The following is a 19,728-nucleotide window of genomic DNA, read 5'->3' as shown; positions in this document are numbered from 1 at the left end:
AAACAATGATGCTGGCCAACTTTCCCTGCTCGCTACACAGTTTTTTGGCAGTTGGACCGAGCAACTGCAATCCACTAAGTGCTTTTGAAAATAGATAAATCCCTGAGAATCCCCTATGAAGAGATGGACTAGTCCAAAACCTGTTGCTTCTGTCAGATTTCTACTACCTACTGTAAGTGACAGCAACATAGGAGAAAAGTAATTTATGGATCACTTTACTCTGGAAAAAAAAAACATACTTCTTATTTGTATATGTTTGTACGTATTTAACATTTTTCACCATAGTGCCCCTTTAACTTAAACAAAAACAAACAAAATAATAACTAAACTTGTTCCTGCTGGAGGAACAAACCAATTTGTATATGAATATTTTGTATATATTTTTTAAATGCATTTCACGCATACTTATTGATTATAACGAACAATGTATACGCAGGTTGGTGTAATCACAACAAACCCCCATTATTATGATTATAGCCACATTTGAGGAGCGGTTTTAAATATACAGCCTTATAGCTTCTTCCCACACTTTCCAAACCTTGTCATATTTATTGTGCAATTTCTGCTGAGAAATGGGCGAGCTGCAATCATTATGCTTGCATGAAGGAGGAAACCTCTCCCACTCAAGCAGCATAGATTTTATGGCAATGCCAACAACTTCATATTTACAAGAGTTTAAAAACAAAATCATTTCTATCTATCAAAGTGTGAAACAGAAGATCTCTTGCTACAGATCGCTGCATTGTGCGGTTATTTCCCAATGATCTGCTTGATGGGGAGGGGGGGGGGGGCCTCTAGTTGCAATCTTCTCTCTGTTATTGCATTTTGTAAAATGAATGATTTTTTTTTTTTTTACTAGTCAAGGCTGGATTCACAGTGGTCAGGTTGCATAACGCACACGTTATGAGTGTGAAATGCAATGGAGACTGGACATAGACTTTAATACAGAGCCTACATGTAGTGAGTTAGAATGCCACGATATTACAAAGCAGTACTGTGAAGAGCCACATAGAATTGTATGGGCAGGTAGTTGGAGGAAGCCCAGAGTAAGTAAAAAAATCTTTCAGGTTTCATGCAGGGCTGTGGAGTCGGAGTTGGTGTCGGGGTAGAAGAGTCGGAGCAATTTTGGGCACCCGGAGTCGGAGTCCGATGATGTTTGTACCAAATGCTGTGGAGCCCTGGTTTCATCTCTGAGTCTCTTTAACATATCTACGACTGAATCACTCCTTAAACCTTACAGATCATTGACCTATAACAGTGGACCTGTAGTCTGCATATGCACTTTGTTCCCATTTTCCTAACAAATATCCATTACTGATAATAAAATTTCAGCTCATTTTCCTTTTTCCTCCTTTTCTGTCCCGGGAAGCCTCTTTTACATAGCCTTATTTTCCCATGTGAATAAGGAGGAAGCCATATTAAATTCAGCACATTTTTGGAATTGCTGCAGTTCATAGTCATTAAGGACAACTGTAGGGAGGCTGCCATGTTTTTTTTCCTTTTGTGCAATACCAGTTGCCTGGCAATCCTCTGTCTCTAATACTTTTAGCCATAGACCCTGAACAGGCATGCAGCATATCAGGCGTTTCCGACATTAATGTTGGAACTGACAAGATTAGCTGCATGCTTGTTTCTGGTGTTATTTAGACACGATTGCATCCAAAGACATTAGCAGGGCTGCCAGGAAACTGGTATTGCTTAAGGAGGAATAAATATGGCAGCCTCCTTATACCTCTCCCTACAGTTGTCCTTTAGACATGGTCAATAGGATACTAATAATTCCAGTTTGCATAATGGAGACAATCAAATGCACGTCCTGCCAATTTGGATTGGTTCAACACTTGGTTTACCATTAAGCTGCATACAATAAGCATTAAAGCTGGAATTATCTAATTGACCTCCTCCAATAGTATTCTGAGCATCGTACATCCAATATTATAGAAAACATGGAATCCTCAAGGTCCCTCTCAGCATGAACATGATGCAAATGCAATAAAAATCCTGAATACTGGGAGGTATCGGGGCTCTGCTGCTATCTATGGTAGAGTACAGAGTGCAGAGTACAGAGTGATCTGGCCTCATTCAGTACAAGTGAATGGGGCTGCCAGTATCCACTGCTTGACAAAGTAGCCTGGGTGCAGGTTTTAACCCTTTAGCAGCCAAATTATTTAGAGGCTTGCAACTGCTCCAGGCCAATTTATTTTAACACATTTGTTTATTTGTAATTTGCTACATTTCCTTGTTTCTAATTAGTACAGCTCTAATGTGTATTTATGGCCACTTGTCACTAGAGGGCAGTGTGAGACAATAACAGTGGACTTCTGCTTTCAGTTTTTATATTTTCTGCTAGTAGAGAGAGATCAAAGCATTCCAAGAATTTACAGCACACAGAGTTTTGCTGACTGAGGTAAAAAAAAAGCAGTGCACTTATCTCAAATGAGATACGGTAACTCAAGCTGCGGATGGATCAAACAGCACCATATTGCCCCATGAACGACACCTCAAGAATGAAGGGGAAGACATGGCGCACTGGGGAAAAAGCCCTGAGGACACTTGTCCTATTGTGGCTGAATATTTACACAGAATGCACAAAGATCCCACCTATAAAATGGAACTGTGAAAGATAATACAAAGTTTATAAATTCCTTCCAGAAAATACCTTCAATGCTCATATGCCAACATCCCTAATGTAACTTCATGCGACTCAGATACGTCCTCCTTGGAAGGAGTAAGCATCAGAGTCACATGAATGACAACGCGAATTGCAAGCCAGGAAGCTCCTCCTGACTTGCTTGGTGCTGAACAGCGGCAGACGGGAGTTTCAAATTGTCTATGCCATATTCAAACACCAATGTTAGCATTAAAGAGACACAAGCGGAAAAACATTATGATATAATGATTTGTATGTGTAGTACAGCTAAGAAATAAAACATTTGGAGCAGAGACATGAGTCTAATATTGCTTCCAGTACAGGAAGAGTTAAGAAACTTCAGTTATCTATGCAAAAGAGCCATTGAGCTCCACGACAGTCTGTCTTCTTAAGCTGGTTATCTCAACAGTCAGTCACTGTATTTTCTTTTTGTCTGCCAGAGGACAGGTCAATAGTTCACTGGCCTGCTCTGTAAAATCATTTAGAATGCTGAGTAGTGCATAAACTGCAAATATTAGAGAATGATGCAATGTTATAAAAACATATATTTTATATATTTTTTAGGAAAACCGCTTCAAATAGTAAGCAAACCTGTTAGAACTTAAAGCTTTTCCACAGATGTACCCAGTCTGTACCGTGCTTGTGTGTGTTTACAGAACCAGCTGGTCAGTAGAAGGTAGCAGCGTCAGCGCCTAGTTAGCTCTGCATGCTGCTCTCATTCATAATATTACATTTCTATTGTTGGCAGCCATGTTATCTCAGCAACCAAAAGCACAATGCCCAGCAGCAGGTTAATAGCAGGGAACATAAGAACGTGCAACACACTTAGGAGAATAAAGTGATGGTGTGATGAGCTGTGATGTATTGCTGTGATGTCATTACCTGTGTTTTCTGGTCTTTAGCGTTACACAACTGAGTCTGGTACCAGGAAGCATTTTGTGGCTGAACTTCAAACAGGCTGAGAATAGGAAGCATCAAAGCCTGTAATAATCCCGCCTCATCATTCCTGTCAATGGCCTCATTAACTTGGACTAAGGCTACATTGGCTGAAAGGAAAGACATTCTTTACAAACCGCAAAATTAGGATTATTAAATTATGTCATTTTATCACAGGTGCTCTTGAATTTTTATAATTATTTTGTATTAAAGTGCTTTATGCTTTCATTGAGGATGTGGAAACCTGCTCCATCCTGCGGACTGGTAACCTTGTAGCAGTTAAGCGTGGTTCACATTGCGTTTTTAAGCCAAACGGATCCGGTAAGCGGATCCGGTCTCCGCTTCACCGGATCCGGGTGGCTCTGTGCACACTGCAGAATGGAAGTGAAAACTGATCTGATCAATGATTGATGGGATCAGTTTTCACTCAAGTTTCCCCGCAAACGCATAGCTAATGTTCTGTAGCAGCCGGCATAGAGGCTTCCACTTCTTCCGCTATGACTACACATCAGTAGTAGTCACATGACGCAGAAGACGACGGAAGCCTCTACCGCCAGCTGCTAAAGAACATTAGGTATGTATTTTACCCTCCCTCTCCCGCACGGCTGCTGCACCCTCCCGTCGCTCAGATTCACATCGGCACATGCCCCCATCCCCCATGGAACGCTCCATTTCTTCACTAGTGTGAAGAAACGTTCCGTTTTCCATTGCCCCAATGCTGCAGCATATTTTGGCTGGATCCGTTCCGCTGGGCAGAACGGTCCGGAAAATTAGGGCCTGCAGCAATTTTTAGATCCGGGGACCGGAACATACAGAATGTACCCGTACCAACGTACGCATGTGAATGGATCCATAGGTTAACATTGGATCCTTTCACATCTGTTTGTACAGTATAGAGCTAGGAAAACCAGGGATGTGGTCTAAGAGGGAGGGGTTAGTATTGAGCACTAGGTCAGTTAAGGTGTGGGTTAACATTAGGTTAGGATTAAAGGTCTGAGTTAGGTTCGAGGTGATGGTAGATCTGGAAGTAGGTTAGGTTTTGTCTGAAGAATGTGGGCAATCATTAGGCTTAAGTGAAGGGTCAGGGTGAGGTTAACATTGAGATAAATGTAAAAATTAGGGCTGTTGGAGGTGTAGAGTTAAAGTGGGATGAAACTCCATATTAACTGAAAAAAATTAAAAATAATTCATCCAATAAGAAATTATCTTACCTATCCTGTTATCAGTGTTCACTGTCAGATTAAAGAGGAATATGATATGGAAAAAGAATAGAATATTTCTGCTGGTTTCCATCTTTGCGTTACTCTGTGATGCCAAAAAACATCACTTCCGCCCTTTTCTCTTTTTGCAACCCACCTCAGTGTTCATTTACTGCTATATTACAGATGTCCCTCCAACAGCAAACATAACCTAGATAACAGGCTTACATCACAGTGTAAACTCTTCAAAGGGGAAGGGGGATATGCAATTACCTTCTGACCATTGAGTTCTTATCTTATCTGAAATGTGAAGTTTCTGGTATTTACATTACTGTAGCAAAAAAAACAAAAACAAAAACAAAAAAAAAACAATTCTGCTGGCATTGCACAGTTTAGCAAAGTGTAGTAGCTGAAATTTTAGTTTTGGGAGCGTAATCCCATTTTAAAGCACAACTGGAAGATCAGTGTTCATTTTTTTGTTTTTGTTTGTTTTTATTTGCCCCCTTTTCACCTCCCCCAGCACGAGTATCTACGTCCCTGTATTTACACAAATATGAACAAATACAAACACTTGGTTCTGTTTCTATTTTTAGAACTCACTAACTTTGTATCTCCATCTTGTGGCCAAAAAGTAAAACCACATTTAAATACCCTATTATATACCTTCCCATAGAAAAATGAAATGCATTTTCATTATTTTTAAAAACCCATCGAGGTGAAATGGTTAAGTAAAACATTGTACACCTGCCTTCATGAGCTATAGGTGGGTATGATGGATTCCCTAATAAAGATATCCCAACCCTACACAAGGCCTAATGTTTTGTCTTCTTTTGCTTTTCCCTCTTCAATGAAAGCATTTGTGAACTTGTGTAATTGCATGTCCTGTATGTATTTGTGCCACAGGTTGTAGCAAAACGCATGGCATGGTTTGTGTGTATGCAGGGATCAAACTGTACAAGACAAAGTGTTCAGCTAGAAGCAAGAATTATAAAGCAGGCTGGCAAGCGGCAGGACGTATTGCTTCTACTGCCAGATGTTAAGCAATAGGATTGTGTAGGATAATCATGCAGCTATGTATTAATATAGCATCAGCAGGCCATGTCCTCTCTCAGTCACTCACTGACAGCCACTCCGATCCAGGCACCCCATTGTGGAAATGTACTTACTGTTAACCTTATTGAGGTGACCCTGTATCTCCGCCTGTGTGAGCAGCTCCTCATAGACATCGCGCTCCTCTTCAGAAATACTGCTATTCTGTACCGCAAAACAAAGGGGCTGACATTAGGGACCAATACGGATTAATGATGAATGAAAACTTCCACATTCTTTAACGCTATGCAGAACTCATTAAGAAAATGAAAATTTGCTTTTTTTTTCTCTCGTCTAAGGTTCAGCTTACTTCTGCTGCCTTGAATTTTGCCAATTGACATTATGGGGGGTAGAACTGCAAATTAAAAACTCTTGTAGCTATTGTCAAGCCTCATTTATATGAATGGAGCAGATCTATAGTTTAGCTACTTATATTTCATTTATCAAGTTGTTTCATTTGAAAATAAAGAGTGAGGTGTATACTTAAAGGAATACTATCGATTCATATATTTTTTTCAATTGACACAGGAATTGTTTGGGAAGTGTTTGGGAAGTGCTGCTAAGTACTGGTGTATACATTTTAGTAGCAACTTCTTTGTTTACTGTTATCAAAATACATTCAAACTTTACTGACGCCAAAACTGACCGCTGACTGAGCCATGAAGAGAGGGGAAATTCCCCTCACACTTGATCAGTTAACTCTATGTGTAGCTCTGTGTGTGACAGAGAAGAGAGCTCCCAACAGCTGCAGCTTCTGTGTCCTGTGTTTCTGACTGACGTGTCTGAAAAGAGCAGAGGAAATGTAACTAATTGTCAGCTTTTCATACTGTTTTTGCTTTCAGAGTTTGATATGTTTGATATTTGCTTTCTGTAGTCTGATATGCAACTCTGGCTGTGCATTGAAGCAGACACCCATTCTGCAATTGATTTGTCCCAATATAGCTAAATCCTACCCTCAAATTACAGCTTTTGCCTCTGATATTTAACATGAAAAGTAGGAAAATGTTTACACAGCTACTTAGACATTATTTGTACATTGTCATTTTAGAACACTTGGGTATCGATAGTATTCCTTTAATGTTAAGTTCATATAATGTGTGGCACTTTGTTTATTGGGCTCAATATAGTGTAGTATTATACACTATAGTGTGTATATATACAGTGTGTGTGTGTAGGATAGTATCTGCTGCTGTCACTTTCTCTTAGGCCTTGTTCACATTATTATTATTTAGTATTTATATAGCGCCGACATATTACGCAGCGCTGTACAGTGTATATATATATATATATATATATATATATATATATATATATATATATTGTCTTGTCACTAACTGTCCCTCAAAGGAGCTCACAATCTAATCCCTACCATTGCCATGTCTATATTATGTAGTGTAAGTACTGTAGTCTAGGGCCAATTTTTTTAAGGGGGAGCCAATTAACTTATCTGTATGTTTTTGGAATGTGGGAGGAAACCGGAGTGCCCGGAGGAAACCCACGCAGACACGGAGAGAACATACAAACTCTTTGCAGATAGTGTCCTGGCTGGGATTCGAACCAGGGACCCAGTGCTGCAAGGCGAGAGAGCTAACCACTACGCCACCGTGCTGCCCCTATTATTATATGCATTTTTATAAAATTTTAAGCGCAGGCGATTTTCAAAATCACCCTGAAAGCGCTTGTGCAATGATTCTCTATGAGAGAGTTCATATCAGAGCGGTTCGTTTGCGATCTGCTTTGAAAAGCGGTGCTTGGGCCATTTTTGAGGCGATTTGCCTCAATGGAAGGGATAGGAAAAACCGCAAAACGCTCACAAAATCGCTTAGGCAAGCGATTGCGTAAGCGTTTAAAAAAAAAATTACATTGTATATATTTTTCCCGATTTTTTCTGGATCAAAAGACGGAAGCGCTATGCAAAAGCGCTTACAAAAACGTGCGAAAGGGCAGAAAATCGCTGGAAAACGCTTTAAAAAAAAAACACTGTGGGCGGACACGCGAGCCGAACACAATGTAAACAAGGCCTCACAGGTGCTGAGGAAGAAATGTTGAGGCAGAAGTTAGTTTGCTCACCTGTGATTGGCAGCAGTCCAAAAGTGCAGGAAATCAGCTGTCCAATGATAGATAGGCTGGATCCAGTATAAATATAGCTGTCTAGGCGGGAGCTCATCATTCTGCCTGAGGTGCAGCCGAACAGTTTTCCCCTCCCTCCCTTTGTCGCGGGCACAACTTATTGGTGCTTGAGTGAAGGTAGTCCGGGTCTGGGCTAGCCTATTTTTTTTTTACATTTTATTTATCCTTACTTCCCTGTTGGTCCGTGTGTTGATTTTCCATGGACTTTATGATAAACTCATCCACTATGGTACGTGGGCTTTGTGGTCAGTTGTTACTGTGGACTTTATGCAAGTTTTGTATGGTTTTAAAGCAAAGTTTACGTAAATGTTATTAAAGTTTATGAACAAATAATAGTAAAGAAATTGAAGTTTTGGTTGTTATTGTATTGGGCCTCTGTATGCACCTGCACTCCCATGCTAGGTAGAAGAGTAGTTTGTGTAAGGCAGGATACACATTAGCTGTGATTGTGCATTGTGCATTGCACTGGAGATTTTAGGAGAGTTTTTAAAATCGCACAGCTTTCCACTTTTTGCACACAACAAGCGCGTTCTCAAATGCAGTGTATGTGAAAAATCGTGGAAAGATCGCAGCAAAACCTGTGTAGAAAACGCAATTGCAAAAGCTGACAGAGACCCTGGAATCTCAGGGGAAAATGGCCCTAAAAAAGAGTGTTCCTTACAGTTTTATCAACATTAAGAAAAATAAACAAAAAGATTTATACATTACTTGTGTTCTTAAGGTGCCTGTGGCTGTACTATGAGGACATTCTGAAGTGACTGTTTACCTTCAGTTGAGCATTTTCCTCCTTTATTTTCTTAGCTTGGGAGAGCTCGTCGTGGTACTGCTGGTCAAATCCCTCCTGCACATTTAGCAACATTGCATTGGGGTTCCTGAGGTTCAACATCGTCTGGCTGGCTACTCCTTTGTCCAGAGCTTCATTAATGGCAATGACTGCCGCGTGCACTAAAAACATGACAGGATAGAAAATGAATCCCACAGACAAGAGGTTTCCTATAGAAAAAACGAACTTCAGGATATTCAATATCCATGGAAAGATTACATGAATTAAACAGCAAATCTGTCTCCATAAGAAACAATTAAGTTGGCATATTTGACTTTTGATAACATAATTATCCAGTGCATGAGGTAACAATATCACCTGCTTCCAGTGGAATAGCTACAGCTCATGAGGTCCCATAGCATAGCATTACTAAGGCCTGCCAAGGCATATTTGTTTGAAGAGTTTTGCCACTCTCCCATTTGCCATGGGTAAGCAAGTGGGACTGCAACAGCACAAATTAATCCATTGACCCTTCAGAAATCTTATTTTTATAGTGACAGGGGGTGATTGATGGGTGATTAGGGGGCGATTGGGTGCAAACAGTGGTCTGAGGGGGTGATCGGTGATGCATACATTAAAAAGTGTATTATACACTTTGTACGCGGCAGATCGGGGGTTAACAACCCCCGATCTGCCGCGTACACCGTTGAGTTAGTTACAGAGAACTGAAATTCAAGTAAAATGTTTAGTGTTGCTTTTTAGGGATTTTTTATTTTTATTTACATTTTTATCAAGAGGGTCGCGAACCTGGAACTACTTCCGGGACACTGCAGTTAATCACCCTGCCACCTGTCCAGACCATACCACCCAACTTTTTGAGATGAGAAAGAGGGACACTTAAGCCATGCCCCTGCCACACCTAACCACACCCCTAGTCATTCATACCATAAAGATTTCATAAGAAAAATAGGTTGTTTTATAAATCAAAACACACTTGTCCTGTCTATCATGCATCATTTTCCTTCAAATTACCATTTTAAAGCTAGTAATATATAAATTTAAAGGATGGGAATAAAGTTTAGTGTCAAACATTTTTTAGTAGAGAAATATATATATATTTACATAGATAGAGGGACAAAGTACTGAAAGAGGGTCAAATGAGGAGGAAAGAGGGACAGAAGGAAGGGCTCCCAAAGAGGGACTGTCCCTCCAAAAGAGGGACAGTTGGGAGTTGGGAGCTATGGTCCAGAAAGCCCATGTGTGTGCCATGCAGGGATAAATTATTCAGAAAGTGACAAAACGTATAGTTAAACCAAATAATGTCCTTTATGAACTGTGCATAAACAATACAAATAAATGCAGACAAACAAACTTACACGCTGCTTCATCCACAGACAGCTCATTTGCCAGGATACCTCCAATCTTGTTGAAAGATGGCATCTGGATACCGTACTTTTCCAGCTCTTTCCTCATATTACTGATCTCTTCCTCTGCAGGACAAAATAGTGATGATCAATGCATTGTATGGCGCAGCACTATACAAGCCTTACCTTAATCACTTAATTTGTAACCATAAACTAGAAATAATTGTCAAGGCATACCTTTGCCTGGAACCCTAACCAGACTTGCTGCTAACAATCTATGACATATTGACAGCATAGACAAATATGGATCCTGCTCACAAACCATCATCAATTTGAATTCTGGGTAAAACTACAGTAAATCCAGTGTTAGACAATGTCCTGAAATACTTTTTTCCCCCCTTCAAATGAAGATATGCTCCTACATGACGCTGCTTTCTAGAACCTTACAATGGTCAGCGGTCTTCCACTGTCCACAGCCATAGAGGATTGGCTGGTAGCATGGACCAATCAGAAGCTACTATTATGAAAGCAGAATACGGATTATTACCATAAAAGCAGGATAGAGCCTACTGTATAGCCAACAACATGAGAGGATCTACAGCTGGAGAGGAATGAAAGATAAAGACCGCTAAGGGCTCGTTTCCACTTGTGTGGCGTGCGTCTGCGAGACGCGCGCCGGCACTGAGCAGGTGGGCGGGTTCGCATACGAATCCTATGAGCCGTGCCATGCATGGCTATGGGAATCGCAGCCTCCCGAGCGAATTCTGCGGGGGGTTCCGACCGAATCGCTACCGCAAGCGATTCGGACGGCTGCGCCATTCTCCACTATGGCAGAGTATCCCTGTGCGATTCATGTGCAGGGAAACTCTGCGGAATCGCTGCGGTTTCCGCGATAGTGGAAACGGGCCCTAACCGATCATGGTGCAAGCAACCTGCAAACCCTGAAGGAAGAAATCAGACACGTCTGGAGGGGGAACAGCATAATGAAGGCTCAACTTTAAATTAATTTCTCAAGATAATTTCGGTTATCCCCCGTGGTCATGTGATGTGTACAGTGACAAAGCATAGCCATCCCTCTTGACTTGGTCTACAAGAGCTAACGATGTTCAAGTCACTTGTATGCAACACCTTGCTACCACTAACCCTGCTTCACAGCCAGAAGAGGTAAGGTCTGGATAATGGGACCAATTCAAACTGCAAACTGAGGTATTTGGAATCATTGCTCTAATTGGAGTGCTAATCAGTATTTAGGCGTATAAGATAATCCCCGAACTTTTTTTTGTTAAAATATAGAGTTTGGGATCTACTCGCCGTATAAGACTTCCCCTCTTCAACGCACACCAAATAAAAATTAATAAAAACATCATATACTGGTGCTATGTATGAACAGATACTGGTGCTGTACTGTATGTGGTACCCAGTACATAACAGTATATAGGCGATTGACTCCCTCTCCCCAAGTGGATTGGTCAGCTCTTCTTGTCTACCTGTTTATCAGAGCGGTATGGAAGAATAGATCGCGCTGTGCCCATAAAACACGCCTCTTTCACCTGTCTGGCCCACCCATGTAACCTATTTACCTCCTTCTCTGCCTCTCAGATTTCGCACATGTGCACCTGCGCAGCTTCACTACAGTCCTCAGCAGCGAGATCTGAGAGACGGCAACAGGATAGGGCGTATCACCCAGCATTAATGACACCCGGCGTATAAGACGACCCCTGACTTTTCAGAAGATTTTCAAGGGTTAAAAAGTAGTCATACGCCAGAATATACAGTAAAAAAGTTAGCATTTCTGCAACACAAGAGACCCTCCTACTCCTCAGCATGTGGTCGCTTTCTGCGGAGGGATGAGCAGACAACACATCCTTCTCTGACATGCACGTTATAAGACACAGACAACAAGCACATAGGCTTATAAAAGCATGTCATTTTTATATTAGCAGCCCTAACATGCATACTCTATAAAGCATTTCAATTTAAACCAGAACCTACATTCCTTTTTACTAAAGGTGGACCCACACCTGGAGATCACCTCAACAGCTTCTCCCTGCATCCTCATTACATGTTCTGAGCACACACTCACCTGTGAAGTCCACTTTCCCCAGTAAATCCTGGATCTGCGGTGCAATCCCGAGCTTGAACAGGTATAAACTGCAATGAGATTCAAAAGGACATTATAACAATGGCAATCTGACAATTAAGGAAACAGTTGTTTGAACTAACGGTTATATAAAACAACTTTTTTATTTTCAAAGTCTAAAAACGTTGGCATTACTCTTACTTTTGTACATTATGGGATAAGGACACAGAGGAATTATAAAAGCTTACACATTTCCCAAGCTTGCACCATGTGGCTACTACCAGCGAGTCCAGCGAAAACGGCACTAGAAATTTGGGCGCCACCATAGGCCATAATGTGAATTACGACTATACGGGTGCTCATTCAGTAATTTGGGCGCAGTCAAGAGTCAGGGCCCAAATTATTTTAAAAAAAGCATAATTCAGCTGCCAGCGATAGCTAGAAGCCAAATGACGTCTTTCCCAATGGCGGCTTGGAGGGGGAATAGTAATTAACGCTGCCAGGACTTTTGCAAGAGCAGGGCGAGGCGTTTTTCGACTTTACCCTGCGCCCAAATTTCCTGGTGCCTTAATTACATGTATACACTATGAGGACCAGTAGATATGGCTGGACAATTATTTTTCAAGGCTACAGCAGCACTTGGAAATGATTTTAGACTCAATAAATGTGCTCTGGTTTCCTCCAGTATCCCTAAAAGCTATGAAAGTAACCACATGGATCTTACTACCTTACAGTTAGGGTTGTAGAGACCAAGGCCACAAATATAGTAAACTCTATCAATGAGTAAGGGCCAATTTTTACTGGGGTGCCATGGCTATCGGGATCCAGGGTGCCGCACAGCTATAGGGATCCAGGGTGCCGCACAGCTATAGGGATTTGGATGCTTGCTGCGGTAAACTGCAGCATGCCGTCTGAATGACACCGGCATGCATGTGGGGAAATGCTGAGACTTGGGATATAGTGGAAATGGGCATTCAGTCATCGTCATGGTAACGTGGCTTTATGTATGTGCACACAGATAAGTGGTTTTATACATTTCATACGACTCATGTGAAAGGCAGAGGGAGATTGAAGCTGAATCACCAGGAGATTTGTCTAAGGTGGCAGCTGAGAGAAACTATGCTTCCTGACATTTTCCTTCCAGTTAATAATAATAATTACTCCTCTCAGGAGGGGCGTGCGCGGGACAGAAGGACATACAGACACCGACCATCTTGGAAATTATTATTATAGATGATTTATGCAGGCCAACATGACGTGTCCATGCGCTAAATAGAATCCAAGAATTTCTGCCCAACAGGCAATACAGAGAATACCGAGGCTACCGCATACGTAACATTCCAGTGGTGACTAGCTGGGCGCAGGAGAAGCCAAGAGACGGCTTTCCCTATGTCTGGCAATATAAGGGAATAGAAGAAATATATTCACCTAATGTGCCCCTTCCGACTTGTAAATCGGGGTCTGGCTATTGCAGACACATTACATTAACATTGCACAATCTATGGCGACACCCAATTCAGGCACTATGCAGTGCTATGCAGGCACCGAGATGACCTGACTCAAGGCAACCTCCATAATGTTCTGCCCAGTACCTTAAAGAGGACCTAACTCTGGCACAGGACAGAAGGAAAACATAGAGAAATGCACCCTGTATGTATTTAGAGACTTTAGCCTGTCTAATTACCCCTCATCTGTGACTAATCACACGTTTTTTGTTTTGTTTTTTGATAGCTTACAGTACTCCCTTAAAGGTTATTATGCTCTTGCATATATTTTAGAGTAGAGAGGAAGTTATGAATTTAGGTCCACTTTAAAAGAGGACTTCATAAGGTTACAATGAACGGAGAACTGGGTAAGGAGGGGAGAACTGTAACCTCACAGAGGCGCTATAACTGGCTCTTGACCCGACTTTGCTCCCTCCAAAAAGGGAAGCGGGACTGTTACCCGTGAAACGCGTTGCACTTTTGGAGCTCATAATAAATGTTACTTTAAACTTGAAGTAACTTGCCCGTTGTCTGGTGATTTTTTCAGAAGGGAGGTGAGTCCACCCCCTTCCCCCTTTTTAACAATTTTAACTAATTTTATTCTACTTGGCGCCTCTGTTATACCACATAAAGGAGAACTGGGTAAGATTAATGTTTATAATTTCTACTCTTACAAAACTTTTAGGCTCCTTTTACCCTCAATGCAGGAGTCACATGGCGCTACTCTCCCCCGCCGCAGCGTGTTCCAGTGACCATTTTAAGTCAATGAGACATGACACACTACCTGTGGTGTGACGTGACCAGGGCTGTGGACTTGGAGTCGGAGCAATTTTTGGGTACCTGGAGTCGGAGTTATAAAACTTAGGAGTGGGAGTCGGATGATTTTTGTACTAAGGTGTCTGTGTCGAGGAGTCAGAGCAATTTTGGGTAACTTGAGTTGGAGGTTTCATAAACTGAGGAGTTGGACTTGGATGATTTTTGTACAGTGCAATGGAAGTGCTCTGGGCACTGCAGAAGTAACGCCCAGTTGCAGTGCGTTACCCTAGAACTTCTGCAAGACACAGCTGTTAACTCAAATGAGTGCTTCAATCTGACTGCTTCATTACAAACAAAATGTTTAATGTCTAATGCCCCATACACATGTTCAACAGCGTTCTTTTATGCTTTCACAACTTTTGAAAAAAAAATACCTAAAAAAGTATTTTGCTATTGTGCAAAGAGCTGATAAGACTGATAAGAAGTCAATCCAACTGTTAGATTGACTTCTCATCAGTCTTATCAGCTCTTTGAACAAAAGCAAAATACTTTTTTTAGGCGTTTCAACTTGTTTCACAACAAAAGTTGTGAAAGCATAAAAGAACGCTGCTGGGCGTGTGTATGGGGAATGTCCAGTCTTAAATGTGCAATTTCTCCACAAGGTGGCGATAGAGTCAAGCCAAGCACCCTCCATTATTTGGAGCCTTCGCATTACGCTTTTAACAAAGGTACCCACTAGAGAATGCAAGACAGTGAACTTGGGTGAGGATTATTCAGAGTTTAAATAGTCCGATTTCAGGCATGAGACAAAGAAGAGACCTTTGGCACAGAAAACTCTACTAAAGGGAATTTCAATTTCACCAGATTGCTTAAAAGGAACAAAGGTTGGTTGGCAGCTCTCTATTGCTGCACTTCACTGGGATTAACTCCTGTAAGGCAGGAAGCATTTATAGGTCTGGTCAAGTTGATACAGGAGGCAGCATCTATTACTTTTTGTTAATTTGGCTCCTAGTATCGTGCAAGTGCTAGAATGATTATAGTACTAGTGCATGAATGATTGCAGTGCTAATACAGTGCAGTGACGACTAAATGATTATAGTGCCCCCCAATCTATAGAATGCAGTCCCCCCTACCTATCAATGTGTGCGCCCCCCCCCCCCCCTCATTACACAGGCAGTTGAAACATGCACACGCAGCACTGCATCCATGCCATGCATAGTACAACTGCCTTTTAAGGTGCCCATACATTAGAACGTGTATGGGCAGATTCAACCACGAGAAATTTGTCTCTAATCGAATTTGATTAGAGATAAATTTGTCTCTATTCGAATCTGCCCATACACTACAGGCCGATTCCGATTTCAGCATGAAATCATCAGGGAATCAGCTGAGCCACCGCTGTCCGCCCCGCCGCTGCCCCCACAATGTATAAAATGTATGTAGTGTGTGCATTTATACATTACCTGTCCTGTAGCAGCTTCTGCATGGTGTCCGTCCATCTCGCCGGGTAAGCCGCATACACACTAGTGGCGCATGACGTCTGACGTCAGCCGCTATGCACCTTCGTGGCGTCAGAGCGCCGCCGACGTGTATGCGAAACCCGGAGATGGACGGAAACTGTGTGGAGGTCGACACCGGACAGGCAATGTATAAATGCAGTACACACTGCGTACATTTATACATTGCTGCGGTAGCAACGCGGGTTTCGTCATCTCGTCGCTCGTTCGCAATTCGGCCGCCGTACCGCCTCACACCCAACCAACCAGCCTCGGCCTGAAATTTTCCAACATGCAGCCAATTTCTGTCCCGAAATTGGTCGCTTTGTCGGTCGGGTATGCACTTGGCAGCATCAATTTTCATCCAATTAGATTATAATAATCGAATTGGACAGTCGATTGGTTGGTTGATCGCCTAGTGTATGGCCCCCTTTAGTTATATAGTTAGTGCTTGTATGCTGTAGTAAAGCTTGAATGATTGCAGTGCTAGTACAGTGCAGTGAGGCTCTGATGATTACAGTGCAGTGAGGCCTGTATGATTACAGTGCTAGTACAGTAAGACTTGTATGATTATGGAGCTAGTACAGTGAGGTTTACATGGTTATAGTGATAGTACAGTGCAGTGAGGGATGGATGATTATAGCGCTAGTACAGTGCAGTGAGGCTTGGATGATCACAGTGCTAGTACAGTGCAGTGAGGCTTGGAGGAGTACAGTGCTAGTACAGTGCAGTGAGGCTTGGATGAGTACAGTGCTAGTACAGTGCAGTGAGGCTTGGATGAGTACAGTGCTAGTACAGTGCAGTGAGGCTTGGATGTGTACAGTGCTAGTACAGTGCAGTGAGGCTTGGATGTGTACAGTGCTAGTACAGTGCAGTGAGGCTTGGATGAGTACAGTGCTAGTACAGTGCAGTGAGGCTTGGATGAGTACAGTGCTAGTACAGTGCAGTGAGGCTTGGATGTGTACAGTGCTAGTACAGTGCAGTGAGGCTTGGATGAGTACAGTGCTAGTACAGTGCAGTGAGGCTTGGATGATCACAGTGCTAGTACAGTGCAGTGAGGCTTGGAGGAGTACAGTGCTAGTACAGTGCAGTGAGGCTTGGATGATTATGGAGCTAGTACAGTGAGGCTTGGATGATCACAGTGCTAGTACAGTGCAGTGAGGCTTGGATGAGTACAGTGCTAGTACAGTGCAGTGAGGCTTGGATGAGTACAGTGCTAGTACAGTGCAGTGAGGCTTGGATGTGTACAGTGCTAGTACAGTGCAGTGAGGCTTGGATGTGTACAGTGCTAGTACAGTGCAGTGAGGCTTGGATGAGTACAGTGCTAGTACAGTGCAGTGAGGCTTGGATGAGTACAGTGCTAGTACAGTGCAGTGAGGCTTGGATGTGTACAGTGCTAGTACAGTGCAGTGAGGCTTGGATGAGTACAGTGCTAGTACAGTGCAGTGAGGCTTGGATGATCACAGTGCTAGTACAGTGCAGTGAGGCTTGGAGGAGTACAGTGCTAGTACAGTGCAGTGAGGCTTGGATGATTATGGAGCTAGTACAGTGAGGCTTGGATGATCACAGTGCTAGTACAGTGCAGTGAGGCTTGGATGAGTACAGTGCTAGTACAGTGCAGTGAGGCTTGGATGAGTACAGTGCTAGTACAGTGCAGTGAGGCTTGGATGTGTACAGTGCTAGTACAGTGCAGTGAGGCTTGGATGAGTACAGTGCTAGTACAGTGCAGTGAAGCCAATGTCAGCTTCCAGAAGATGTCATCTTCTAGACAGAACTTCCTAGATCATTGGTGTCAAACTTAAAGGACAACAGAAGTGAGAGAGGTGTGGAATGCAAACAGTCAGGTGTCGGAGTACTCATCCACTCAGGCTTCCTACATCTGGTCCGCCGGTGCACAAATCCTCCGTGGGTCACCAATCCACTAGTATATCGGTAAGACAGTAAAGATTGAGGATGGCACTCCAATGGCGATGATAAACTTGTGTTTATTCAATAGGTAGCAGAACACAACATGTTTCGGGGGGTAACCCCGAAACATGTTGTGTTCTGCTACCTATTGAATAAACACAAGTTTATCACCGCCATTGGAGTGCCATCCTCAATCTTTACTGTCTTACTGAGAGAGATATGGAGGCTGCCATATTTATTTCCTGATAAGCAATAGCAGTTGCCTGGCTGTCTTGCTGATCCTCTGCCTCTAATACTTTTAGCCATAGACGCTAAACAAGCATGTAGCAGACACAGGGCAGTTTGACTGGAACGTCCTAGATGCTGGAGAGGTGGCCACTAACGATCCAATTTCTAGCAAAAAATCGTTAGAGCGATCAGATCATTCTGATTGGAAGAAAAACCGTTCACTACACCATCAACGAACCAATCTTTGCTTTCTATCTATCACAACCAACAAGAAAATCCAAATTTTAGTTTGACGAAAATTGAATTGGACGACTACTTTTTTAATCGTTCGTAATCGATTGTGCCCAACAACAGATTATTTACAACCAATTCGATCAGAACTTCTGATCGCTCAAACGATTTTTCACTAGAAATTGGACCGCTAGTGGCCACCTTAAGAAGAGTTAATTGGCGATATTTATCATCAGCTTCCAATCGCTCCTGATTGTATACATTTGGTTCACACGTTTCTGCAGCTCTGTGGCACAGAAGCCTGTCCTTCTGTCTTTTCATGATAAAAGTGTTAAGGAGCGGAGGAAGTCCAAGTGTGAAGAATCAATTTGCTCCATTTTTGCAGAGAAATTCAAGCTGACGTACGTCTGTTTCAAGCGCTTTCCGGCCTGGACTAAATTCAATTTATCCTATTTTGTTTGGCAATGTAATCTGTCTTCAGAACTAAACAAAGTAGAGAAAGCAGAAAGCTCCCACCTCTGTGTCTGGAAATGGCTCTGCCTGTGAAAGAAGCCGGGGAGGCTGTGTCAATAGCGGCTTAAAAGCCATCTGAAACGACTTATTTAACCAACACAGTATTTACCAGCACTCTGCTAAATGGGATGGAACAGAGGACTGTGCAACTGCATTAATATGTCCACAAAGCACAATGCCTGCACAGAGACAGAATAATACCATCCACACCTATATAGACAGACTAGACAACTGCTCTGTCTTGCGCTTAGGCCATTTCCTGATGTTATCTATTTCAGCCAGCCTTGTTTGGATGATAACACAACAGACTTGGCCGACTTATTGCATAACTTCCCAATACAATGGCTCTGGTTCACAAAACATGTCTCACCAATACCCTCTCCTCATTTGTCTGTCACTTTATCTATTTAAAGTGGACCTGAACGCTTGCACGGGACAGAAGTTCTGTCACTATTCAATTTATTTAATGTGCTTGGAAGATGGTTTTAAATGCCACAATTCTCTTTAGCTTAGAACTAATGGTGCATGTAGTCCGCTCAGTCACATTTGAACTCGGGATTTACGATGTCTCCCCATCACCAGAGTCTGTTTTATGTTATTTTTTGGAAACTGTTGATCTTATCTATTTAGCCAGGATGCCTGTGTGAGCCTCCTGAAGTGACAATTAAAGGAAAGGTCCAGGATGGATAAAAAGTAAAAATCTACTTACCTGAGGCTTCCTCCAGCACCTGGCAGCCTTCCTGTGCCATCGCCGCAGCTACGGTGGCTCCTCTCCTGCAAAAGCCAACCGAGCCAGGTCGGCATCTACTTGCGCTTTAGCATGCGGCACACTGAGTCTCACTGACATCATCCGGACAGTACAGTCTGTATGACGTCAGTGCGACTACAAGAGCCGCACGCT

General features: G+C 42.5%; 1 protein-coding gene across 3 annotated transcripts in view; it reads right to left on the bottom strand.

The window, feature by feature from the left end:
* The window catches only part of IQGAP2 (IQ motif containing GTPase activating protein 2), a 436,318-nt gene that overhangs the window by 200,296 nt on the left and 216,294 nt on the right, over positions 1-19,728 (bottom strand). For 2 of the 3 annotated variants that reach the window (XM_068248838.1, XM_068248829.1), the window contains exons 6-10: positions 12,215-12,282; positions 10,144-10,257; positions 8,771-8,949; positions 5,952-6,039; positions 3,533-3,696 (exon numbers count right to left, since the gene is read on the bottom strand). In XM_068248838.1, the coding sequence (XP_068104939.1) occupies positions 3,533-3,696; positions 5,952-6,039; positions 8,771-8,949; positions 10,144-10,257; positions 12,215-12,282 (613 nt within the window). The remainder of the gene's footprint in view (positions 1-3,532; positions 3,697-5,951; positions 6,040-8,770; positions 8,950-10,143; positions 10,258-12,214; positions 12,283-19,728) is intronic. The other variant, XM_068248846.1, reaches the window with a different exon arrangement.

The sequence above is a fragment of the Hyperolius riggenbachi genome, chromosome 1 (genome assembly GCF_040937935.1).
Source record: "Hyperolius riggenbachi isolate aHypRig1 chromosome 1, aHypRig1.pri, whole genome shotgun sequence".
Taxonomy (NCBI): Eukaryota; Metazoa; Chordata; class Amphibia; order Anura; family Hyperoliidae; genus Hyperolius; species Hyperolius riggenbachi.
The sequence above is the reverse complement of the archived record's forward strand: the minus strand, read 5'-3'. Positions and strand labels throughout refer to the sequence as shown.